Source organism: Cydia amplana, chromosome 20 (genome assembly GCF_948474715.1).
Source record: "Cydia amplana chromosome 20, ilCydAmpl1.1, whole genome shotgun sequence".
Taxonomy (NCBI): domain Eukaryota; kingdom Metazoa; phylum Arthropoda; class Insecta; order Lepidoptera; family Tortricidae; genus Cydia; species Cydia amplana.
The window spans coordinates 2,297,117-2,323,331 of NC_086088.1; the positions used below are offsets into that span (position 1 = coordinate 2,297,117).

Genomic DNA, 26,215 nt, shown 5'->3' on the forward strand with positions numbered 1-26,215 from the left:
TATATTTTCTGTTAAAAAAAAACCAGTACCTATCATATCATATCATAGTGAGCACTTCTTTGGCCGTACTTTTAAAGTCAAAATACTGATAAATCTTTTACTGTTACTAAAACGTTCTCTGCGACAAATTTCCATATCCATAGATTACTTTACCAAACTCGTAAGTCCCTGCACACATTCTTTAAACTCGACCTTATTCCTTCCATTTTAGGTGTAAATTCCATTAACATATAAAAACGACGTACGAGTTTATTCGAATTATACCTTCGTGAATTTAATCCAGTCCACACAAATTGTGTTGTGGCATTTTTCCCTTGAAACTGAAATGGTCCTGATTATCATACATAAGCTTGTCGCTTACGCGATTTTTTCTAGAAAAAAAGCGGCCAAGTGCGAGTCGGACTCGCCCATGAAGGGTTCCGTATTTAGGCGATTTATGACGTATTAAAAAAAACTACTTACTAGATCTCGTTCAAACCAATTTTCGGTGGAAGTTTACATGGTAATGTACATCGTATATTTTTTTTAGTTTTATCATTCTCTTATTTTAGAAGTTACAGGGGGGGGACACACATTTTACCACTTTGGAAGTGTCTCTCGCGCAAACTATTCAGTTTAGAAAAAAATTATATTAGAAACCTCAATATCATTTTTGAAGACCTATCCATAGATACCCCACACGTATGGGTTTGATGAAAAAAAAAATTTTGAGTTTCAATTCGAAGTATGGGGAACCCCAAAAAAATATTGTTTTTTTTCTATTTTTGTGTGAAAATCTTAATGCGGTTCACAGAATACATCTACTTACCAAGTTTCAACAGTATAGTTCTTATAGTTTCGGAGAAAAGTGGCTGTGACATACGGACGGACAGACAGACGGACAGACAGATAGACATGACGAATCTATAAGGGTTCCGGTTTTTGCCATTTGGCTACGGAACCCTAAAAAGGTCGCTTCAAATGAAGTGATGAAATTGTTTGACGGAAGATTTGCCTAACGAACCGCAGTTGGTATACTGCCACGCATCAGCCATATAAGCTATCTGAAATATTGAAAAAAATCATTAAATTTTACACCGTATTCTAGGGTAACAAATTCCAAATTCAAATGGTTTTTCAATGGCTGTTACGACTGTTGTCCATAACGGGAGTCTGTGTAAGGTACAGGGAGGCAATTTAGACTGCGGGGTAATTTAAACTAATCGAAATATCTTCCACGTTTTACATTATTAACTAGAGTCACGCACAACACAATTTTTTCGCTATCTGTAGGGCTAAGATGGCCGGCTCTTTATCATTTGTCACCATGGCTGTCACGTTCTAACAAATATGTAAGTGCGAAAGTGACGCATAGCATGACAAGTGATAAAAATGCGACCATGATACGCCGCCTGGACATATAGTTTGTCAAAGGACTGTCTCATTTCAAACATAGATAAAGAGAATCATACTATCTTTGTCTTACACTAGTACTAGCACCCAAAAGAAAAGGATGAGTCGTTTTTGTTCTTATTTACTGACAATTTGGTTTGACCAACTATATATGACACTCAAGTTTATAATGTAAAACATGGAAGATATTTCGATTAGTTTAAATTATCCTGCAGTCTAAATTGCCCCCTTGCAGGTGCAGGGGGGGCAATTTAGACTGCAGGATAATTTAAACTTACAACGCAACTTACGCAGTACAATAACTCGCATAAACTCCATAACATAGTAAGGTTACTATGTTATGGAGTTTATGCTAGTTATCGTACTGCGTTATCGAATTTATTTGCTTCAATAATATTGCTAAACAGGGAATATGAACGAATGAGGTTGCAACTGCACTGCAAAATTGGAATTTCTAGAATTCCACGCTTTGCTTGCATTTCTATGTGGTTGTGTGGTAACATGTTAAAGTGTAAATTGTTTTGCCATGTGGATATAGTGAGTGAATGATTTATTTGCTTCAACATGGTACATTACGTTGATATTATCACATTATCAGTAGGTATAAACAGTACGGCTACCATCAGTTTGGCACTGACATAAACGCCGTCGAGAACGTAATTAACTTTCTATACATCTCGCTCGTATTCGCATATTAGTGCGAACGAGATGTATAGAAAGTAAATTACGTTCTCGATGGCGTTTATGTCAGTTTTGACACTGTCAGTGACTCAGTGACAGTACGGACTCTGGCAGTATTACATGTAATGCAACGGAGAATTAAGTGTTCGCGGTAGGCTCTCAGCTATTTTCAGATGCGAGAAAGTGTGTGTGTCAGCTACAATTGCAAACCTCGTAACTTCATTTCAAGGACACTAGGGATTTCCAACTTTAGCCAGCAATACTTAAAGCTGCAAACTTCTAGACTCCTTTGGAGGAGATACGAGATTTCTGAATTAATCAGACGCGTTGTGTAGCTCATGTATCTTATGTGTGGGGGGTAAAGTTCAAAGTCGCTTAGCCTTAAAGACATTTTTTATTATGGAGTGTAATTTCTGGAATCGGCATAGGGATTAGGTTTTTACGTGTTTTACGTTTACTGCGTATGGTTTACGTGCTCTTGGAAAGTAGGGTTCTTCGGCATAAAGATAAGATGTAAGAACTTCCTTTGGGCAAAATTCTGATGCTTCGTTTATAGACACGCAATAATATATCGTCGCTATACTTACTCAACCTCATATCTGCAACAATTATTTGATGGAAATGTGGGTTTTCTTTCATTCGAAATACGGGTGTTTTTGTCATCAAATGAGTGTTGCAGAATACGAGGTTGAGTAAGTATAGCTGCGATATGTAATACAAAGTACATTGAAAATATTTTTTTTTACATATCAATTGTACACAAAAGTCACTTTACTTTAGAAGTGTAGAGTTAACCAAAGAGTTAACTTATTAAATACATGATGTACAGTCAGCAGCAGAAGTTGCTAAGCGGGCGAGTTCACAATTACCTTGACAGTTGACACACTCTTATTCTCTTTACTATAAAGTCGCGTCAAGATCATTCTGAACACCTCGCCCGATTCTGCTGCTACTGTAGAAGAGATATATAATAATAAATAATAATAATTCAGCCTATATACGTCCCACTGCTGGGCACAGGCCTCCTCTCATGCGCGAGAGGGCTCGGGCTATAGTCCCCACGCTAGCCCAATGCGGATTGGGGACTTCACATACACCTTTGAATTTCTTCGCAGATGTATGCAGGTTTCCTCACGATGTTTTCCTTCACCGAAAAGCGACTGGTAAATATCAAATGATATTTCGTACATAAGTTCCGAAAAACTCATTGGTACGAGCCAGGATTTGAACCCGCGACCTCCGGATTGAAAGTCGGACGTCATATCCACTCGGCCACCACCGCTTGAGTGAAGAAAGAAGAGATATAGTCTCAGAAAAAAAATCTGATTGACAGCTGAAGTAGATGTCGCTGTACGTCTCGTATAGGTAGGTACCTACTTTGTGTTTTTTAAAGGAAGTGAAATATCCCTTAATACTGAAAACGACAATGTGTCGTGAATTATCGTATGTAAAATGTCATAAGAGAACATTAAGATTGGAATTTACTAAGTAAGTAAATAAAACGAACATTTTGTAACAGTTCTATATTTTAAATAAATATCAAAAGCATTACAAAAAAATAAAAAGCTAATTATCAAACGATTCAGTACCAAATACCAAAGTGTATGTAAAAAAAAACCACATCTTTCAAATTTCGTCATATTAGGATCGAAACTTCACAAAAACTATCAATTTTCTTATATTTAGTCAAACTGCCAAACCACGCGTTGATACTGAAATAATAAAACTTGTTATACTGAAATAGTTATTTACGATATACAAGTGCGAATAATAGGAAATTCGCAACGAATTGAGAATTTTAAAATACGACCGAAGGGAGGACATTTAACAAATTGACACATATCAGTGAAAGAATAAGGATCAAAGTCAAATGGCGTTCTAACAGTTTTAATCTTCTGTCGAAAGATGGCAGTAAATGTGCAGTGGTAACATAATTTATCATGACAGTAACTATCTATACCTACACTTTATTCTCTTTGGTAATAACGACAATAACTAACCTCAAGTATATTGCAAGGCCAAAGCAGTAGCGTGTGCTATGACGGCCTCAGCAGCTTGCTTGATCTCGAGATGGGTCTTAGCGTCCTTGTAACACGTATCAGCGGCGACGCGAGAGGCGCCCTCTAGCGACGACGCAGAGTAAAGAGGCTCTTGTACTCCAACACATGAAAATAATGACAATAACTAACCTCAAGTATATTGCAAGGCCAACGCAGTAGCGTGTGCTATGACGGCCTCAGCAGCTTGCTTGATCTCGAGATGGGTCTTAGCGTCCTTGTACCACGGGTCAGCGGCGACGCGAGAGGCGCCCTCTAGCGACTCGACGCAAGGAGACTCTTGGAGTACATTAATTAGTAAAGAGGTTAATAATGACAATAACTAACCTCAAGTATATTGCAAGGCCAAGGCAGTAGCGTGTGCTATGACCGCCTCAGCAGCTTGCTTGATCTCGAGATGGGTCTTAGCGTCCTTGTACCACGTATCAGCGGCGACGCGAGAGGCGCCCTCTAGCGACTCGACGTAGCGAAGCGCTGGGGCTAGGTTTCCTTGCTCTATCCAATACCTGAGTAACAATAAAAATTTGTCACGTTTAATGGTGCACTGCTAATTTTTATAAGTTTTTAGGAAATGCAACATACTAACCTAATAATAAAAATACGGTTTGAGGGTCTCAGAATGTAGGTAAACTCTTAAATGCGTACGAGCCATCAAGGCAGCAATCATAATATGATTATGTATAACCTACCTGGCATAATTTAATCGGTCGAATGTATCCAACTCCTCAAGTTCTTTCTTGCATTTCATCGGATTGTCAATGTCCTTTTGCGGAATGCCAGATAGCTGGAAAAAATACATTATAAGTAATTAAAATACATCAGAATCTAACTAATATGTCATGTATATCTAATACAAAAAAGTTGGAACCAAAGTTTAAATTCGTTGCGTTTGAAATGATACAAAGAGAAGCCTCTTCTTTCTTCTCTGAGGAAAAACCACATAGTAATGTATTGGTTCCCTTATATTCCACCCCTTTTTTTCGCCCGGACCCCAATATGGCGTCGTTCTAGAGTGCAGTGGTCCTTCTATTCTTAGTTGTAAACATGGATTGAAGCCAAGAGGCGATGTAGACCGGCATCGGTCTTCTGTTCTTAGCTGGTCATCTTTGCTGGCAGCTATTCTCTTCTTAGTTGTAAGTAGCTAGCTAATGATATTATGGTTACCCTCATAAAGAGAAGCATAGATTGAATCCAGGAGACGATGTAGACCGGCATCGGGCTGCCTTCTAACTCCACCAGGGCCACATGTTTGGCCGTTTTCTCCATCTGAACACACGTAAAACTTGACTGGTGTTAGTTATTAGCCCCACACGTACAGTAAGCTGCAGAGATAATTGACCCCCTGCATAGACATTTGTTCGCAGGCGGGTTCAGTTATCTCTGCAGCTTATTGTACAGCGAAGAGTTGCGTATACGACCCACATGGGACAGAATAAGATTTTTTTTTACGATAAATAGGTAGCGAAACCCTTTAAAATAGTCAACCCTACGGCTGGTATAATATATATCACTTTTTTATTTTATGGTATTTGTTCCGTTTCCACCAAAACTAGTGATGTTTTGGTGGAAACGGAACAAAAACCACAACACGCGTCAAAAAACTAATAGGTACCTATCAGAGATGTATAAGCATTAAGGACCCTATTCTGATGGAAAGTCACATATTATGTTACATTAAGTAATGTTCATGCCACATAACAAGTAATTTCATCATGTCGATTGTATCCTCCTAAGGCCCAGCCATACAAACAAAACACCCAAAATTTGCCACTGAAATTTGAACCTAACTGGAACGAAATAGAGTTGGTTTTGAGTTGTTTGAAAATTGAACGAAACAAAACAAAAGCGACTCTGTTTTGAGCATGGTTTAAATTACATAGAACTGAATAGGTACTATAGGTAGGACCTTGGGCCTTAGGAGGATATGGCGGTTTGGAGATGGCTATTTCCTTTCCTGCTTGTCACAGTGACAAGAAGGAAATAAATATTAGGAGACATCTTACACAGATCAACCTAGCCCCAAACTAAGCAAAGCTTGTACTATGGGTACTAGGCGGCGATATACATACTTATATAGATAAATACATACTTATATACCTACATAGAAAACACCCATGACTCAGGAACAAATATTTGTGTTCATCACACCAATAAATGCCCTTACCGGGATTCAAACCTAGGACCATCGGCTTCACAGGCAGGGTCACTACCCACTAGGCCAGACCGGTCGCCAATTCAATGTTGATGAAAACAAACAGATATTTACCAGGTGGTATCGTTCCCGCAGTACACTCTCCGGCACCAGTCCTTCCTTGCGCACTTGCTCTGGTATGGATTTTAGTACAGTCAACACGAGTTTGTCGCCATCACCTGCAGGTAATACACCATACGGCTAAAGCTTTTAACCTTTTCGACGCCGTGTCAAACACAAAAACTGTCACGCTGACGCCACGTCACCGAAGTGTCAAAACTGAAATTGAACTTTATGCATGTGCACGTAGGTCTATGTTGCTCTGTGGTCTGTGACCGATTAATAGGTCTTTGGCGTTGAACCTACGGTGCGGATATATCGGTCATTGGCGTCCAAAAGGTTAAGTAAATGCGGAAGATACGGCTGAAATAACTAATATGGGTATTAGGCAATAATCTCATTGATATTTGACTAGCCCAAAACGGGTAGAAAATTGGGGAAATGGAAAGCCAAGCCAAGTCTCCCAGATAATGACCATTATACGCTGTTTACATACCAACAGCCGCTTCGATAGCTTTAATCTCCCTGGCCACACAAACGTGCGGGTCTCCTTTCTTAGTCTTAGCGAGTAAGGAAGCCCCGGCAGACCACAGCTGTTGAGAGCGCTTCGCTTCTCGCTCGGCTTTTAGACGCGCTGTAAGGTAATGAATGATTTTAGGTTCAACTACAGGAACAAATCAAAGGCGCTTAGCCTTTCAAATAACATACACCAGGGAATTTGGGACGGGTACCGCCGTGGCCGGGTGGTCTAGTGGTCAGGACGTTAGCCGCTTAAGCTGAAGCCTTGGCCACCGGTGGACTTAACGGATTACTATACTTGTTAACTACCGTATATAAAACCTCCCAACTATAGTCCAATAAGTACTGCACCTACATACGGTCCACAGTTAATTTTGGACTATTTTGGGAGTTTTGGACTATAGTTGGAAGGTTTTACGGTACCTATAGAAACGGATTTTTCATACGCCCTTGTTTAATTTTACAAACGAATCTGTTTATTAAGTTAGGTAGTATAATTATTTTGGTCCGTTCACTACATCAACGTCAAAATAAAAGACACCTTCTAGTTTATTCTCTGTAGCCTGAACTTTCAGTGACAAGTCTCTAAGCTCTCGAGCAAACTTAGCCTTCTGCGCTTCCACCGCTTCGTCCACCATTTTATTCAACTTTTTTGTAGCCTGGAATAAAATTACACTTTGCACAATGTTCAGTTAGCAGTTGGTCAGCAATGCTAACCGGCGGTGTGTTTAAAATGGTTTGCACACAACCTCGTTATAACACTAAACTCTCGCGTTTTGTACACATATTTAATTACACAAACGGGTCTACCGCGATATAGTTTCGTTGTTTAACGGGTAGCTGCAATTTCTTTGTCTACCCCGAACATTTTTATATACTAATTTCGGGTCATTTGACGTTTGCTGGGACGTCAGTCTTTCCGTGACCACAGCTAGTGCAACTCAGCTGAAACGTCGGAATTTAAGGTAAAAACAATGAAACTATATCGCGGCACAACCTCATTGTTAAGAGAATTAGCCCGTTTCCATGTCATTTTGAACACATCTAGCACTAAAAAATTCCTGTATATTTCTTTGTCGAGAAGTAGCGGTGGTTCCTAGTTTCAATGTATCCTTTTTGGACCAGCTATGTGTTCCCATCTGACCTTCCTACGCAAAGGAAACCAGGCCTTATTGGGATTTGGTTTGGTTCTTTAGAATGTGATTCAGAAACTCATTGGTAACGGTACGTTCTGCGGAAACTCGCACGAATTACTTTCAACAGCCTCCTATAGCCTAGTCGATGCAGAAAGGTCCAGGGTTCAAATCCTGGTAAAGGGCATTTATCTGTGTGGACTGTGTGTTCATCACAAACATTCGTTCCTAGATTACGGATGTTTTCTGTGTATTTAAATAATTATCTTTATCTATCTTACAAGCCTTATTGAGCTTACTGTGGGGACAGATCGATTTGCCTTTATAAGGTTGTTCCATAATATTTATTTAACACCCCAATGTTGTCTACATTGATCCCCATATATTTCATGGGAATAAAATAGAATTTAAAAATTTAATTGTACAGTCGACATCAGATATATCGGAGCGGCCAAGGTGTTCACAATATCTGAACACGCACTCTAACGCCCTGACAACAGAGGCGTGTTCAGATATTTGTGAGAGCCTTAGCCGCTCCGATATATCTGATGGCGACTGTATAGCAATGTGTACCTCCTCTTCCTTTTGTTTCAGATTGATAACCATTTGACGCTCGTGTCGTTCTTTTGATTCAGCCACCGCTTTTTTCAAAGCTTTGTCCACTTCACCTTTCTGCCAGTCTAGCTGTAATTAGAAATTAAATTATTTACGTTAGATACTTTATTGACAGAACGCGCGCGAACGCAAGCAAACAGTCTCTGTTTCAGCTTTGTTGCCGGTCCCATATTGGGATACCCTCCTCCAATTTAGGGGGATTTAAATCTTCTCGAGGCAGAAGTGTAGGGTTGGAGCCGGTGTAGCTTATTAGACGTTCATAAGCGCAAATGCGCCTACTTGAATAAACTATCTTTTATCTTTATCGGCTGGGGCAAAAATGCTTTTGTAACATTAATGCCAAAGATTACAAAATTAAAGATAGGCCCGTTCATAAAATGCCGAGCGAAAATTTGTACACAAACGCGATTTGCACAAATTGCACACCAACAAACTGGTCCGTAGTATATGTAGTTTGTAGCTTTCTAATAGACCCCGACGGCTAATCCTATTGTCTATTGTTAGTAAAACCGCTCGTGCCACGTGCCACAACCACCTGCATAAAAAATCGCTCGTTCACTTTACCCAGGTAATTGAATTACAACTCCTATGGAAACTGCAATAAGATTCAAAATGAACTATTGGATAAGTATTTTGTACCGATGTGTGTGGTCAGTACTTCGGTTACTGAGTGCCGGCGAGTCGAACGCTACAGAACCAGTCTAAAATGTGTCATTGAGATGCGTAACAAAGGCGCGTTATCGGAGAGCGCACCTACACTGGTTTTTTGAGCGTTGGACTAGCCTGCGCTCAGGTGCAAATTAGAATAAAAAAGACCCTTTTTTGCAGGTAAGTAGCAAGTGCGGTTTTACTGAACAATAGACAATAGGATAAGCCTTCGGGCTCTACTAGAAAGCTACAAACTATAACATAATAAATATAAGTAGTCAATGATGTATGCTCGAATTTTCTCTTCTATCTCATTCCTCAACCAATTCTCGTGAAATTTTGTGAGCAGGTTCGATAATTATAAAAAAATGACCGAAATGACGGTATCATCTTGGGTCGTCCCATTCGTTTTTCGTCAAGTTCTTAAATTTCGTCACTCATTCTACATTCGTCACAATCGTCGGTGGCTTTCAATGTAGAATGAGTGACGAAAGCAGAATAGGACTAATTTAAGAACTTGGCGAAAAACGAATGGGACGACCCAAGACGATACCGAAATGACGAAGCCGTGAGTGTTCGCAGACTCACAGAGTATAAATATTCAAGTATATATATTGTGTTCCTTATATGAATAAACATGTGATGCGGAGGGATGAAAGTCATGTGACGAGAAAGGTATTACGAATTAATGTGGAGGGATGTACGAGGAAAGGAGAACCGATGAAAAGGTGGATGGACTGTGCGAGAGATAATATGAAACGAACGCGAGTGAATGATGAGATGACGGGCGACAGAGAGGTATGGAAGAGAAAGACATGATGCGCCGACCCCAAGTGAATGAGACAAGGGAAAAAGAATGATGATATAAATAAACTGTTTTCTATTGTATTCCAAATACCTTCATTTTATACCATTGATCCAATTCCCCCTGTTTTTTCCTATACGCATTTAGTATGAGCGCTTCACGAGCTTTCACAGCATTTGCATCTTGTGGCAACGCTGAAAATTGACAATTTTAATTAAATCTCTGGGCCTATCTGTTTTATGTTTTCACGCTAAATCTGTTAGATATATATTAATAAAGGAATAATTAAAAATTCACCACTCCGCAGAATTCGAACTAGTAACCTTTCGGAACACCAGTCTGAGGGGCTACCGCGAAAACCGAACTAGTCAAATATATAACTCACTTGCCACGCCTCGTCCCGCTCTTTCGGAGGCAGCTTGGGAATCCGCTTTCAACACAGCTTCTAACATATTTTTCTGAAATGCACTCCAATGTAGTTAAAGTTAGAATGTACAAGAATACGAAAAGTACCTACAGTTACTTTTTTAACAATAAAAAGCGGCCAAGTGCGAGTCGGACTCGCCCATGAAGGGTTCCGTATTTAGGGGATCTATGACGTATTAAAAAAAAACTACTTACTAGATCTCGTTCAAACCAATTTTCGGTGGAAGTTTGCATGGTAATGTACATCATATATTTTTTTTAGTTTTATCATTCTCTTCGACTCGTATGGGTTTGATGAAAAAAACAATTTGAGTTTCAGTTCTAAGTATGGGGAACCCCCAAAATTTATTGTTTTTTTTTTCTATTACCCTAGGTTAAGAACCCGCCAAGAAGTGCAGTGTTCGCAAGTTTGACGCACTGTAGATGACAGCAAAGAAGTTTGTTTATAGAGCTGAAGAAAGTTTGAATATCAAATGCAATTTTTTGATTTACACCACAAGACTCGAACGCGCAAGGAAGCGTGCTTGGAGCAAAGCAGTTCCGTGCTTAAAGGGGCCCACTGATTTGTCCGCCGGACGATATCAGCCTGTCAGTTGTTCGGAACCACTGACAATCCAACCTCTAGACTGAGCTTAGGCCAATTCTTTCATGAAACCGATGCTGCCAAAAATACGGGGGTGCGGGGGGACGAGGTGAGCGAATCCCGTGCCGTGATTGGTCGGTTCAAAGACACGGACCAATCACGGCACGGGATTGACTCGAAGATGGAGTAACGCTACCGTATGTGTGGCAGAGGGGGTAGCGCGACTATGCTATGTCTAGAGGTTGGATTGTCTGTGTTCGGAACTGTCAACTTTTTGTTCTAACTGACAGGCTGATGTCGTCCGGCGCGGCGGTCTGATAATCAGTGGGCCCTTAACGACGTGAAGACTAAGTTTAGTGTCAATGTCAAGTTTAAGTTTCCGAATTAGACTACAAGGTGGCAGACGTTCCTATTTCCATTCTATGGCGTGTCCACTCTGTGTCTCAGACATACCTACAGTGGCGTAGGGCCTTCACCCCCGGCCTCACATTTAGGGGGGCCTCGCAAACCCTTTTTATTACCTTGGAAAACACACTGAAAAGGGCCTCGCAGATGTGGTTTTAGTTTTAGATTGGTTCTCGCTACGCCACGGAGATTAATAGAGTTATTCATAAACGGCTGCTAACTTAATCAGTTGATGATCGTCGTTTGTCCCTATCTGTCGTTATGCCACAGAGAGGGACAAACGACGATCATCAGCTGATTAACGTAGCAGACGATTATGAACAACGCCGTAAGGTTCAACAAAGAAGATAACATACATATTTGAGTGTATGTATCAACAGGAGGTCAGTGCCGCCAACGATGTTGGGTTTTTCGCTGTCGTAGGCTGTCCCTGGGAACATTACTTCGTTTTCTTTGATGTATTGATCCAACAGTTTTTCGACCTGAAACAAGCAAAATGTTTTAAAAACTTTAACCTCTCTATATATTTATTGGTATAGATAGAGTTATAGGCCATAGATGGTAGGATCCTAATAGATGTGGTATACGCGTGCATCCGTGAGGGACAAAACATAGGCAATGCGATTGGTCGAATTTACTTGTTGCCCACCATAATCCATACTAATAATTAATGGTGAAGAATAAATAAAAATGTGAGACTGTGACAAAGGACAAACAATAATAGCGTTTTCGCTGCTACTCCTACTGACTATTACATAAGACTATCCCGTTCGGTCATTTCACCCCCACCCCTCATGCCTGATCCAGTTAAAATACTAGATTCATGGTATAGACCCTTTCTGTTAGGAAATCTGTTAAAAATGTAGCCGAATCAAGTAAACAATTTTTTCTATCGAAGTTTGTTGATGTACGATTGTCATCTTGGCTAAACTCCCTGTTACACTGTAAAATGACGCAGTACATACATATTGCCACTTGGCGTCGGCGGCGAGCGCGCGGTCCTGCTCCCACACGTACTCGGTCTGCATCGCCTTCACCTGCGCCATGAACTGCTCCAGCATGGCGTTGGTGTTGTCCACGGCGTCCTTCGGCGCGCTCACGCCGCACTCCATTATGTACGATTGTCATCTTGGCTAAACTCCCTGTTACACTGTAAAATGACGCAGTACATACATATTGCCACTTGGCGTCGGCGGCGAGCGCGCGGTCCTGCTCCCACACGTACTCGGTCTGCATCGCCTTCACCTGCGCCATGAACTGCTTCAGCATGGCGTTGGTGTTGTCCACGGCGTCCTTCGGCGCGCTCACGCCGCACTCCATTATGTACGATTGTCATCTTGGCTAAACTCCCTGTTACACTGTAAAATGACGCAGTACATACATATTGCCACTTGGCGTCGGCGGCGAGCGCGCGGTCCTGCTCCCACACGTACTCGGTCTGCATCGCCTTCACCTGCGCCATGAACTGCTTCAGCATGGCGTTGGTGTTGTCCACGGCGTCCTTCGGCGCGCTCACGCCGCACTCCATTATGCGGCCCAGTTCCTCTGAAACATTGTTAAGTTAATAATAAATGTGCGGTAAAATTCGGATGTAGAGAACGTACCATGATCATGCGACCAGAATAGGGTATTTGACTGTATTTAAAATAAACTATTTAACACCATGCATGTAATAATGCACAAGAAGGTTAATAGACACAATTTCTATTTTAAAACCCGTTTAGAAGTATAGAATCAGAATCAGAATCATTTTTTCAGATAAATAGTAGGTACTTAATTTGGATTGTGACGTCACATGCTTGGGTTTTATATAAATTCCATAGTGTAGCAACAGCGTTATGACAGTTCGAAACAAGAAACTGATTTGACTAATTAAAAAGTAGCAAGATTGTAGACTCGTCCCGTTCAAATCAATCTAAGAACACGGGGACGACACTACAATGTTGCCACAAAATATGTGACACGCTCTTATGGCTCTACAAATAAGATCGTGTCACATATTTTGAGGCCCTCGAAGAGTAACATATATCGCAGATCGTCTATTATGAATTTATGACGGCTGAGTTTGATGGAATTTTAATATCGCATCGTTTTAGCTGTGCCGTTCATTGATTATCTTTAAGAGCCAACAGGAGCTAAGATTTAAATATTTTAGGTAAATATACCCGTCTCGCTAACGGAAGCGGCTCCTAAAACTAGTGCGATAAGGACAAGGCGAAAAATCCTGCGTAAAAATATCAAAAATCGAGGTTTCGTACTCGACTGTTTCCTCCTCCAAAACTTAACCAATCGTAACCAAATTTGGAAATCTAAATGATTATGACATTATCTGTGTCGGACCGTTTTGTTTTTTTGACTAATTGATGTCAGTTTTGAATAGCACGCCTCTCATTGCGGCATACTCAATTAGGCCACTTTGGCCATTTTTGAAGGGCTCTAGCGCCTTAAAAAACAAAAATATCAAAAAAAGCAAAACGGTCCGACACAGATATTGACAATATTAATCTGTGTTGAAAAAATCATTGCTCTAGCTTCAAAACCCACGGAGGAAACAGTCGAGTACGTTTGTATGGAGAAATGACCACTCCTGTTGGCTCTTAATTTACGTTATCCTTTATCTTTTCTCGTTATCAGAAGTGGGAATTACAGGTGACTACACCAAAATGCAATTCTGAATACTGCAGGTGAATGTACCAATACTCACCTAAAGTGTGCAGATGTTTTGTAGCAGCACACGCGTGTTCGTTCAGCAACCTGAACCGTTCCAGCATCGCCGGTCGAAGGGCCTTCAGCCGGTCCAACGTGAAGTTCGTCAGGTGGTCTTCTACCAACTAGAAAACACGCCAAAACATGCGTTTTTAAAGTAACATGTCATTTACACTATAAATATAGTGTGTCAAAGGACTGTTCCATTTCAAACATAGACAGAGAGATTCATACTATCTTTTTCTACTCCAGCACTTAAATGTGTCAATTAAATGACTGACAGTGATATCTAAAGCAATGTCATTTGAATGCTTTGTCTATAGGCTCATAAGATGACTGCTAGCAGTCATCTTATGAGTATAATACAACTGCTTTATTTTTTTTAAAGATACAAGTTCCGATCATCTTGATTGAAAGAGGTATGTTTTCATTTACAATAATAACTCTTTTTTTTTAAATAATAACTCAATTTTTTTTAAATAATAACTCTTTTTTTTTAATAATAACTCTTTTTTTTTAATAATAACTCTTTTTTTTTAATAATAACTCTTTTTTTTTTTTTTTTGCTGCAGCTGTCATAGAAAAAGTAATGTATGCAACAGCTCATAATTGGTTCTTAAAATTCTCGGGTCTTTTTTTACAAAACTCGACTACGTCTCGTTTTGTAACTTCGACCCTTGAATTTTAAGAACCCTTATTATATCACTGTTGCATAAACTACTATTGTCTTACACTAGTACTAGCACCCAAAAGAAAAGGATGAGTACAGTTTTTTTGGTTCCTATTTACTGACAAGATTTGGTTGACCATCTATATGTATGTACTATTGAATACTAAATATCGAGAACTAATTATAAAAAAAACCGGACAAGTGCGAGTCAGATTCGCCCACTGAGGGTTCCGTACTTTTTAACATTTTTATTTATTTATTTATTGTTCAGAATACATACAGTCATAAATGAAAATATAGATAAAACGACAAAAATTGGTTATATAAAAAAAGACCTGGAGGTTCATATATAATGTTCAACATGTAAACATCAAATGATACAAAAGCGTTGTTGCGAAAAGAAACTAAGTAAAACATAGATAATAATACTAACTAATATACTAGGTACTACTTAAACTGATAATTTATGTTATCAACAGTTTGGATCTCGTATGTTCTTTTAAAACAGGAAGAGAGTGCATAAATGCATAAATGTGTGCTGTTATAGCGGCAACAGAAATACATCATCTGTGAAATTTTCAACTGTCTAGCTATCACGGTTCATGAGATACAGCCTGGTGACAGACAGACAGACGGACAGAGGAGTCTTAGTAATAGGGTCCCGTTTTTACCCTTTGGGTACGGAACCCTAAAAACTGACGTTTATCAAACAACTCACTTCATTGTACACTCTGCAGGCCTCTTTCGCCGTCCAGTAGTTATTGAGGCACTCTTCCCCAGTGCTGAGCAGGCACTTCTCAATGTCGCATATGGTCTTCAGGGACGCAGGCTTCATTGCTACGGGACATTTCTTGGGATCCAGTGGTCCTGAAAATTTGTTTTACAGTATTTACATTATGACACCAGGGCCCGTTTCTCAAAAGCTTGTAACTTGTAATACAAGTGGAAGTCCCTTTCTAACAAAGGCTGTCAAAAAGTAACATCCGTTTGTGTTACAAGTTACAAGCGTTTGAGAAACGGGCCCCAGGTGCGAAAATAAGCACATTAACTACGTAACTACGTTGAAAATTCCCTAAGTTAAAATGTATAGCCTAAACATTTGAAGGTAGGACCTTAATATTTGAATAATAGTTATTTTGGGATCCAATGGTTCTGTAATAGTAGTTTATGTGACTATGCTACATAATGAAAGGCATTAAAATACTAATAGAACGAAGTAGGCGAAAAATAAGAAATTCGCAACGAATGGTGAATGTGAAAACACGACCAATATGTGTTTTAAATCGACACGGGTTGCGAATTACCTATTCGCACGCGTATCGTACAACGTTTTACAGTACACATGGCACTTTACGTAGTTACATGTGTTTATTATAGCACCGGGTGTCGTAATGTAGCACAAGATGTACTGTAAATAGGAAAAAAATGAAAAAATATATCTCTAAATATTTATTAGGGAATTACAAAAAAAAATTAAAATCGACACCCCTAGTGGTATTTTTAACGAGCATGTCTACAATTTTTCAATTTTTTTTTTCAATATTTTTTTTTTCCTCGAGTAGTCAGGTCCATCTTCTGGTGCCAGCTTATCGTTGAATTTTGTGACACGTTGTAGGTATATAAATAAATAAATATACAAGAATTGCTCGTTTAAAGGTATTAGATATATAGGTATAGTGTGTCAAAGGTCTGTTTGATTTCAAACATAGACAGAGAGAATCATACTATCTTTGTCTAACACTAGTACTAGCACTCAAAAGAAAAGGATGAGTACTTATAGTTTTTTTTTGTTCCTATTTACTGAGAAGATTTGGTTGACCCAGTATAGATAGATAGATATAAAATGCAGTTACCTTCATCCTCTGGTTTTTTAGGGCACACTATATCTATGGCTTCTTTCTTCTTTTCTTTTGGCGCTGTAATAGAAACCAAGATAATGTTATAAAATGTCATTGAATGGAATCGTTAAGAGGGCATCAACGTGCACACTAGCGCCACTGCTAAATAATCGTGATTATTTAAATTTAAAGATTAAAGATTAAAGATAACGAAATATATTTAGAAAAGGGGGCCGCTACGTATCTTGTATTGAAGTACCTTTTGAATACATCAAAACTAGTTTCTATGTTGCTGGATTCGTCATGCAATCTATGCGTCCAAAGTTAAAACGGACGTTTTTGTTTTGAGTTTATAGATTGACGAATCCAGCAACATAGAAACTAGTTTGATGTATTGCGGCCAAGTGCGAGTCATACTGGCGTTCCAAGGGTTCCGTATATTAAGTCCGACTCAAGCTTAACTGCACATTTTTAATAGGTTTTCCTGTCATCTGTAGGTAAAGAACTACTTTGATTAACATAGCCGAGTTTCTGACTTATTCGTACTCCTTCGCAAAATCATTGGCATATTCTACGTATGTCTTGTTCTCCTCGTACGCCATGACTATCCTAACCCCCTAAAAAGCCAAGAAGTGTTCTAAGTTACTCACGTTGTATGATAGGCTTCCCCGCCGAATCACATAGGCGAGGAGGCTCTGGCCTATTCATATACTCCTGGATAGCCTTCACGAAGTCTTTGGCACGTTCCCCTTAAGTCTTGTTCTCCTGGTACGCCATGACTATCCTAACCCCCTAAAAAGCCAAGTGTTCTAAGTTACTCACGTTGTTTGATAGGCTTCCCCGCCGAATCACATAGTCGAGGAGGCTCTGACCTATTCATATACTCCTGTATAGCCTTCACGAAGTCTTTGGCATGTTCCCCGTAAGTCTTGTTCTCCTGGTACGCCATGACTATTCATACCCCCTAAAAATCCAAGTGTTGTTTTAAGTTACGCACGTTGCTTGATAGGTTTCCCCGCCGAATCACATAGTCGCGGAGGCTCTGGCCTATTCATATACTCCTGGATAGCCTTCACGAAGTCTTTGGCATGTTCCCCGTAAGTCTTGTTCTCCTGGTAGGCGATGGCGATGAGGTCGTCGAACCATGCCGCGTTTATGCTGAGCCAGTCGCGGGCTTCTGGCGTGTGCCTATGCAGAATAAAAGAAGATCCAATATGTCTAATATCTGGGAGACCGAGCAAAGCTTGGAAAATATATAAAAACTCGAAAATGCGCGTTTTTTACAGATAAGACCAAGCTAGATCGATTTTTCGCCCCCGAAAACCCCCATATAGCAAAAATGGAAATCTGTAGAACCGATTCCGAGATCCCCGAAATAAATAAATATACAAGAATTACTCGTTTAAAGGTATAAGATAAGATACACATGCGAAAACTATTTTTGTGTCAGAAGTACCAGACTTTTAATAGTAGGTACGAGTATATTACATTTACATACCTACCTAGACCTACTACAAGTTTAGTGTTTATACCTACTTGTAGTTTTTTCAAAGAACCCCCTCGCTTTATGCGTCTACCCCCGTAATCCTATATTAGACGCACTTGTAGAAATTCGTCCCACATGACCCACAAAGCCTAAAAAGTTTGGTCTAAAAGCTTTATTAGCCGGAGGCCTATACTTTCTTCGTGAGTACTCAGAAGAGGCAATGACTATATTGTCAATTTCGTTTATATCCTTCCTAGCATTGTAAGAGAAAAACACTATGTACAAAAAATATAACTCAGAAGAAATGTTCTTGCTTTTTCCCAGCACATAAAACCTTATAAGCTTTGAAATAGAGTCGAAAATTGACAAACCCCTGGTTTCCTCCATGATAACAGCTAGGGATAATAAAGACTGATAGCACACTCAAGTAGAACTCATAATAATAACCATAGGTCGGAGTTTTTGGGGTAAGTTAGTATATGACGTGAAAAGGCCAGTGGCCACATTATTTTACACGTGACTGAGTGTACGGGGCCCTTGAAATATAAAAAGCGGGCATGAAGACATTTATAGCCATCACATCTTTGAAAAGAGCTTTTACGATACCTACTTAGAGATTTCTGCTATTTTATAAACTGAAATAGATATCATACAGTCATACATCAAAGAAAAACCGGCCAAGTGCGAGTCGGAGTCGCGCACGGAGGGTTCCGCACCAAAAACAAAAAATAGGGCAAAACAAGCAAAAATAACAAGCAAAAAAACGGTCACCCATCCAAGTACTGACCCCGCCCGACGTTGCTTAACTCGGTCAAAAATCACGTTTGTTGTATGGGAGCCCCACTTAAATCTTTATTTTAAGTATTCTGTTTTTAGTATTTGTTGTTATAGCGGCAACAGAAATACATCATCTGTGAAAATTTCAACTGTTTCAAATTCTGTGGTGTATGCATCTTATAGAAAGGTTAGTCGCCTTTGACCAACTCTAAGGGCAAGCAGTGTGTGCTTGCACCTCCACGGAACTCGTATGCAAAGTTATGCTATATGCGTTCAAAAACTTACTTGCAATATACACCGAAGCAGCCCATGGTAAAGAGGATGGCCATAGCGCCCCAAAAAGCCCGGTCGTCCTTTGGCGGTGGCGGGCAGGGGTCAGGTTGCTTACAGGGGTCCCTTACTTGAACCTACGTGTTAGAATAATGGGTTACAAATGTACCTCTACCTACCAACTATGACATTAACACCGAGGTCGACTTAGGGTCGGTTGCACCAAACTGTCTGTCATCGTTAAAGAGTTCGCTAAACTTTATTGTTATGGAAAGTTTCATAGTAAACCGCCGGGGCGCGCCGGGTAACGTTGATCAGTCTGTCAATTGTTAATGGTGCAACTGGCATGTAGTGTGTCCTGAGGGGCTACCGCGAAAACCGAATTTCGCAAATTGCGGGGATCTTTCTCTTTTACTCCAATGAAGATAGTAGATCTAGGTACCTAATTAGAGTGACGGAGAAAAATGCCCGCAATTTGTGAAATTCGGTTTTCGCGGTAGCCCCTCTGATGGTATATTCCAGTAACAGATTTTCATGACTAATAAGGTCCACTGGGTGCCAAGCCAAGATGACAATCGCTAGTGCTGCGATAACGAAACACTGTGTCTTTCTATCACTCTTGGATATTAGTGCGACAGCGACAGTTGCGTTTCGTTCGCTACAGATTGGCAATTGGCTACGCGCCGGAAAAAATAGTTCGACGAATTGTCGACATCGGATACATTTTATTTGCAGAAAAGTGCATTTCTACCTATTCGTAAAAAAATCAAATAATAAGTGTACGGTGTCGTATTTTAAAATACCTGTTGGATTACCGAGATTAGGTGGTCAGATTTTAGGCATTCGAACTGTCATTTAACTAGCATAGGTTTTAACTTTAACAGAGCTAGGTACTGACGAAAATGGAACCCTAAACCTTTGCCTCACCTGCGAATAAGTAGTTTTCTGTGGCCGAGTGTTGTTCTGGTAAAAGTAGGCCACGCGGTTGACGCGCGGGTCTACATGCTTACACATGTGCTGAAAGGTATTGAAACATTCAATAAAAAAATAGAAAAAAGACGCGGCCTGCGAGCCTGCATATTTCGCCCGCAAAAATGCCGAATTTCATATAACCCGGCTCGTGAAAAGTAAGCGGAGGCCTGACAGCGGCCTTCGGATATAAAATTTGGTGACCTACCCTAGGGGCACGTTCTGCACGACATATCATACCATCTTTAAGGGTTCTTGCGGTGTCTGCAAGGCTGAAGGTACAATATTACTACTGTTGTAACCATTACAATGTGTAATGTGAAAACATTCGGTTTCAAAACAACAGGTTCTTAATTCCAAAATAGACCCAGGCAAAATGCAGAGTTGTTGGAACTCTGAAGCATATGAGACCATTGAGGCGCCCCTACTGACTTGTAAGAATGTATTTCCCTGGACCTAAAGAAACGTTTACTTACCAATTTAACTATATACGGTATGGCCTTAAACATATCGGGCTGAAATATTATTTTTGTATTACAGAAACATTGATATAATAAAGACGTGACACATATTTGAAATATTCTGTGACGTAAGTGGCATACCTACTTACTGTCAAAACGCTAACAGAAAATTACACGCCAGCTATTACGGGAATGAAACAGAGGAATAGACGAGGAATATAGAACTCTATGCTTTACGCAGTGCAAGTGTTATTTTAAACGTCAAACTTCTATGAAATATTGACGTATAAATAACACTTGCACTGCGTGTGCTATCATATCATATATACAACTCTTTGGTGCTATCACAATCGTTGCAGACTTATCTCGGTATAACTCTACAACTCTTTTGTTATCAGTTTATCACTTATCACTGCGATTCCACACTTGTTCCACAAGTTCCACACCGTCTGCGTCTTTTTACACGACTGCCCCAAAAAAAGAGTGTATTGTTTTTTACACGACTGCCCCAAAAAAAGAGTGTATTGTTTTCAGGGTTCATGTTTGTATGTGGGTATGTAAGTTTCTTTGTTACACCGTAACAGCTAAGTGCCTGAACCGATTTAGGTGTTTGAGATATCATTGGAATCCTTACGTCATCCCGAGTAACATAGGCTATGTGACGTCATCACAAAACCAATAGGTATGGCGGATTATGCACTGCAAATTGTGCAACCGAAACAAAAATAAAACTTATAAACCTATCGAGTTGGGTATTAAAATAAAGGATTTTGAAAGACGATTCTAAAACTGTACACAAAATATGGTTTAAACTATTCATTTGGTAGGACAGGATTTTACAAAATATAAGTGTACCTGTGAATGGGAAAAATTCAATATATCAAGGTCCCCGACTGCAATCGAAATAAAATATACAGGTACAGTCACGATCCTAAATGAGCCTAAACTTTTCCGTTTGCTGTCTACGACCCTGACCACTTATATATTATATTTTACATTCATTAAGTTGAGTACCTAACATAACTAAAAATTATTTTTACCTTTTCAGTTCGCTTTTAAACTGCAGTCGTGTTTTTTAATTTTTAATTAATTTATTTTATTAGCAGCGGTGTGGCCGAACCTTTATTTGACTTACCTATTTCCCTTTGAATAGGAGTATCCATAATTTCAAAATGTATCGAATTTTCAAAATGAGCGTTTTTTTTTATACCACATCGGTGGCAAACAAGCATACGGGCCGCCTGATGGTAAGCAGTCACCATAGCCTATGGACGCCTGCAACTCCAGAGGTGTTACATGCGCGTTGCCGACCTTTTATCCGAGCCTTGGTTATTGTGGTGGAAGAGTCGGACCAAGGTAACTCTGCATTGCATTTGCAAAGATTCCCATGCATTTTCCATGAAAATATGACGTTTATAACTTGGAGGATATAACCAAACGGAGACGCCTTGTCTGTAATTTTCTGTACAAAACACAAAACAGTCTTGCGGGGGGAGGGCCATGTCAAATATAGTGTGTCAAAGGTCTGTTTGATTTCAAACATAGACAGAGAGAATCATACTATCTTTGTCTAACAATAGTACTATAGCACCCAAAAGAAAAGGATGAGTATGGTTTTTTTTTGTTCCTATTTACTGACAAGATTTGGTTGACCCAGTATATGTATATACGACGTACTCGTAACGAAAAAATAGTCATGTCAGATAAACGTCAGTCGATACATTGTGTATGACAGGTGTATGACGTGTATGACCATTTGCCACCTATTTTCGACAGAGGGGAACGCCTGTTAATAGCTACTCCATTTGGTTATATCCTCTAAGGTTTATAATGACACCCTCTCACTTTGTTCTATTCAAGTAGGTGCAACGCAGGGTTATTTCCGCGATTCGCCGGATTCGGATTGTGACGCCATGTCACGTCCTAAAGTAAATGCGGCGAATCGGCCACTAACCAACTTCGGATTTTTTGAGTTTGTATGAAAAAATAGTTAATAAATAAAACAAAGAAAGGAAATAAAAATCATTGTTTAATTTAAATTTAACAATATCTTCATATTTACATAAATTACTAATTTTAACTCCGTTCTACGACTGTACGGTGCGATATAGTTAAGTGCCATTTGACTAAAGAGTCCATTGCTCCAGACATAAGCATCTGTCTCTTTCTAACAGACGTTTGAACGGCAGATGCTTGGCAGTCGCTATAAATGCAAATTATACTATTGAAAAAAATTGGCAGCTTACTGAAAATTCTCAAAATGTCATGTCAACCAAGAAACAGTTTTGCAAAGTGGAATCTTTAAAACGAGCGTGAACCTTATTTTCTGAGCAACAGAGTCGGTTTCAGATTGTTATGAGAAATTTGTTCGAGCTATTTTTGCTGCCGACTTTATCGCCTTTCGTATTCAGATGCGGGTTTCATTACATTGCGGATTTTGATCGGTCGGATGAATTGGACGTAACCAATAGTCCGCAATGTAACTGAAATCGCATGCGAGTTCGCGCGCCGTCTAAATCAGCCCTTATGCAATGAACTGTATTAACCTTTTAACCGCCAGCAATTTTTGATCGAGCGTGTTCGTGTCGCCACCGACAGTAATTGTACCACGCAGAGTAAGGTTGGCATTAGTTACGGGAGTTATAAATGTGCTGTAAAAACCAAATCAGATATTTGTCTTATTTATCAGACTGTGGCGAAATGAGCTGGATATGTAATGTCTTATATATCAGACTCTGGCGGTTAAAGGGTTAAACATGGTACAATTTTCTGATTGTTTGTCCTACATTTTATTCTCATGACAAATTATCTATTTCACAGTTAGTAGCCATAATTTAAATTTAGGACAAAACAGTTTTGGACTCAGGAACTAGTTTATTAGTTATTAGTGTTATTACAATACAAAATAAATAAATTCATACCCTTCGATCTTTATTTCAACCAAGATTCCACATAATTTCTTACATTTTTATTGTTTACTTGTAGGTACAGTCACCACACGAGACTATTACGCCATTTAGGGTCCTAGCTAAATTGGTTCTTCCATACTTACGCTATGGAATGTCCAATTTAGCTAGAGCCCAAAATGGCGTAACAATCACGGAGCGTGACTGTACATTTGCCATATCGGCACTACTTTGAAAAAACTCGTATCTCACACTGATACTCAAAGTTTGAAAGGCAGTAACTCTGTATATGTATCCCATACATAGATACCACATATCTTTCTTAATTATTTTAATTGACAGAACAAGATACGAGTTTTCTTTTCAAAGTGCCGATATTTCACAAATATGTATATGCCTAAAGAGTGCATTTTTAGATATTTTTGAGCACCCTTATAAATTCCGTACACGGCGGGAATAAGTATAACTCGCGGGAAAAATGGAAGAAATTTGAACCTTATGCAATTTAATTTTAAGTTCAAATTTCTTCAATAGCTCGAGTTATCAACTTTTTCCCGCCGTGTACCGTAAAATATTTTTGACTGCGACAATACATGAAAAATAACAGACTCGACAACAGTGTGACCTACAATGTTTTTCACAAAGCTTGGTTACTATGACAGCTGTCATTTCAATTTTGCGTTTTAAGGTTATAAATAAAGTTATGACAGCTGTGTGACAGTATGTGTGTAGCCAAGCTATGTGGAAAATATTATAACGATATTTACTGCTGTCCATCGCTTAAAAGTAAATTGTAAGACTTTTTAATATATTTTCTGTCAAAAACTGTTACTTTCTAACATGAAACAGGTCTCCATTTACTTCTAAGCGAAAACAGCATAAGGATGCAAAAAAAATACATAAGTACACGTTTAACAAACAGAAACACCAAAGTACAATGTTTTATAAGTAAAAAATATTTGAATTCACAAAACATAAAATATTACCGTTTTTTTGTACTACTCTCGTCATCGCCTGTGTTGATTTTTAGACGTATTTTATAGAAATAAAGTTTACAATAAAATAATGCCTACATCGGTCTTAGACAATGGGTGTCATTAATTCCCTAACAACGTTTGTCCTAAAGTCACTTGCCCTAACTGGTTTGTCCTAATGGGCACATGCCCTAACGATCAATTGTCATAACGATTATTTTCTATAATGTAAGGTTTTGAAAAATGGTTAGGTTTTAGAACTTGCTGCCACAAAAGTGGGTTAGGTTAGGGTTAGAACTGCGACCCTCGCTAAAAAGAAAATATGCTTAATAACATTAGGATAAGTAATTAATAATTAGGAAAACCAAAATTAGGGTTTTCAGTGTTAGGACAACTGATCATTATGACAAACAATATTAGGGAATGCAAAGATAGGAGAAAAAACTTTAGGGATTCAGATATAGACAATAATATGCTTCAGTACGCAAATAACATTCAATTCATATATAATTCAATCGTAATTCTTAACAATGCAAATTGATATTTATTGCTATTACATTAGAGTCGATGTCTGTATGCGTATTTAAAAAGGTTTACTATGGTTTGAATTTGTATATACCAGAATCAGTGTAATGTTACCAAGTTTACCATTTTCCTCTTTTTATGGAACGTCCATGTTGTACGTCGATCCTGCTAGGTTGAGATCCAAGCCGTATAGTCTGTAATAAACAAACATTTGCTATTAACTTGGTGATATTAAACATTGTGACTTAATTGGGTCAAAGCAAGTCTTTTTAATGGTTGAACTTTTTTCTGTGAAAATTAGAACGTTGCTTCTGTAAAATATTTCTATTTCTTGCGCCATTTTTGAGAAAAGCCCTATATATGACTCGGCTGGAAGGCTACTTGCTGGCTTCGGATTCAATTAAACGGACTCCCAAGGTCGTCCGTTTAAAACGAATCCTCAGCCAGCAAGTAGCTACTTCCGAGCCTCGACAATAATGTAATATTAGTAAATATATTAAAAAACGGGTCACTCACGTATTTTAAGTCGAAAAACGCTCGACATGTGACCCGATGTGTGAGTGACCCGTTTTTAATATATTTACTATGTCTTTGTCTCACGGAAGTTTTGTTATTAAAATGTAATATTACCTAGTCACGCTGTAATGGTCCCTACAAGTAGAGCAGGCCGGATACGGATGCGTGCGCCATGACGGCCTCAGCGGCCTGCTTGATCTCCAGGTGCGCGCGCGCAGCCTCCAGCCACGGGATGGCCGCGGCGCGAGGCGCGCCCTGTAGTAGGTTAATATAACTTCCGAGCCTCGACAATAATGTAATATTACCTAGTCACGCTGTAATGGTCCCTACAAGTAGAGCAGGCCGGATACGGATGCGTGCGCCATGACAGCCTCAGCGGCCTGCTTGATCTCCAGGTGCGCGCGCGCAGACTCCAGCCACGGGATGGCCGCGGCGCGAGGCGCGCCCTGTAGTAGGTTAATATAACGCAAGGCAGCGGACAGGTTCCCGTGGTCCATGTAGTACCTGAGAATAAATAAATAAATAAATATTATAGGACATTATTACACAAATTGACTAAGCCCCACGGTAAGCTCAAGAAAGCTTGTGTTGTGGGTACTCAG

At 39.4% G+C, this 26,215-nt stretch overlaps 2 protein-coding genes across 2 annotated transcripts in view; both read right to left on the bottom strand.

The window, feature by feature from the left end:
* Window positions 1-3,756: 3,756 nt before the first annotated feature.
* LOC134657698 (MICOS complex subunit Mic60-like) lies at window positions 3,757-20,803 on the bottom strand. The gene is made up of 20 exons (XM_063513261.1): window positions 20,708-20,803; window positions 20,190-20,279; window positions 19,278-19,399; window positions 17,727-17,917; window positions 17,552-17,680; window positions 16,745-16,807; window positions 15,610-15,758; window positions 14,220-14,346; window positions 12,897-13,060; window positions 11,872-11,997; window positions 10,487-10,559; window positions 10,195-10,295; window positions 8,607-8,717; window positions 7,442-7,559; window positions 6,878-7,015; window positions 6,397-6,500; window positions 5,295-5,396; window positions 4,820-4,914; window positions 4,458-4,636; window positions 3,757-3,785 (listed from the first exon to the last, which is right to left on the bottom strand). The coding sequence occupies exons 1-19, from the start codon at window positions 20,738-20,740 to the stop codon at window positions 4,459-4,461; spliced, it is 2,214 nt and encodes a 737-aa protein (XP_063369331.1). The 5' UTR covers window positions 20,741-20,803; the 3' UTR covers window positions 3,757-3,785; window position 4,458.
* Window positions 20,804-25,924: 5,121 nt separating this feature from the next.
* Window positions 25,925-26,215, bottom strand: part of LOC134657545 (MICOS complex subunit Mic60-like) — a 37,139-nt gene continuing 36,848 nt past the window's right edge. The window contains exon 19 of the mRNA XM_063513121.1: window positions 25,925-26,117. Within this exon, the coding sequence (XP_063369191.1) occupies window positions 25,940-26,117 (178 nt within the window). The 3' untranslated portion in view covers window positions 25,925-25,939. The remainder of the gene's footprint in view (window positions 26,118-26,215) is intronic.

What these genes read in the sequence shown, in the direction of transcription:
- LOC134657698 (XM_063513261.1), bottom strand. Translation starts at nt 20,740, where the DNA reads ATGTTTAAGGCCATACCGTATATAGTTAAATTG. An exon ending in GGGGAAACCTATCAAGCAAC is followed by an intron (nt 17,681 to 17,726) that starts GTGCGTAACTTA and finishes GGGTATGAATAG; the next exon opens with TCATGGCGTACCAGGAGAAC. An exon ending in AGCTATCGAAGCGGCTGTTG is followed by an intron (nt 6,501 to 6,877) that starts GTATGTAAACAG and finishes TATTACCTGCAG; the next exon opens with GTGATGGCGACAAACTCGTG.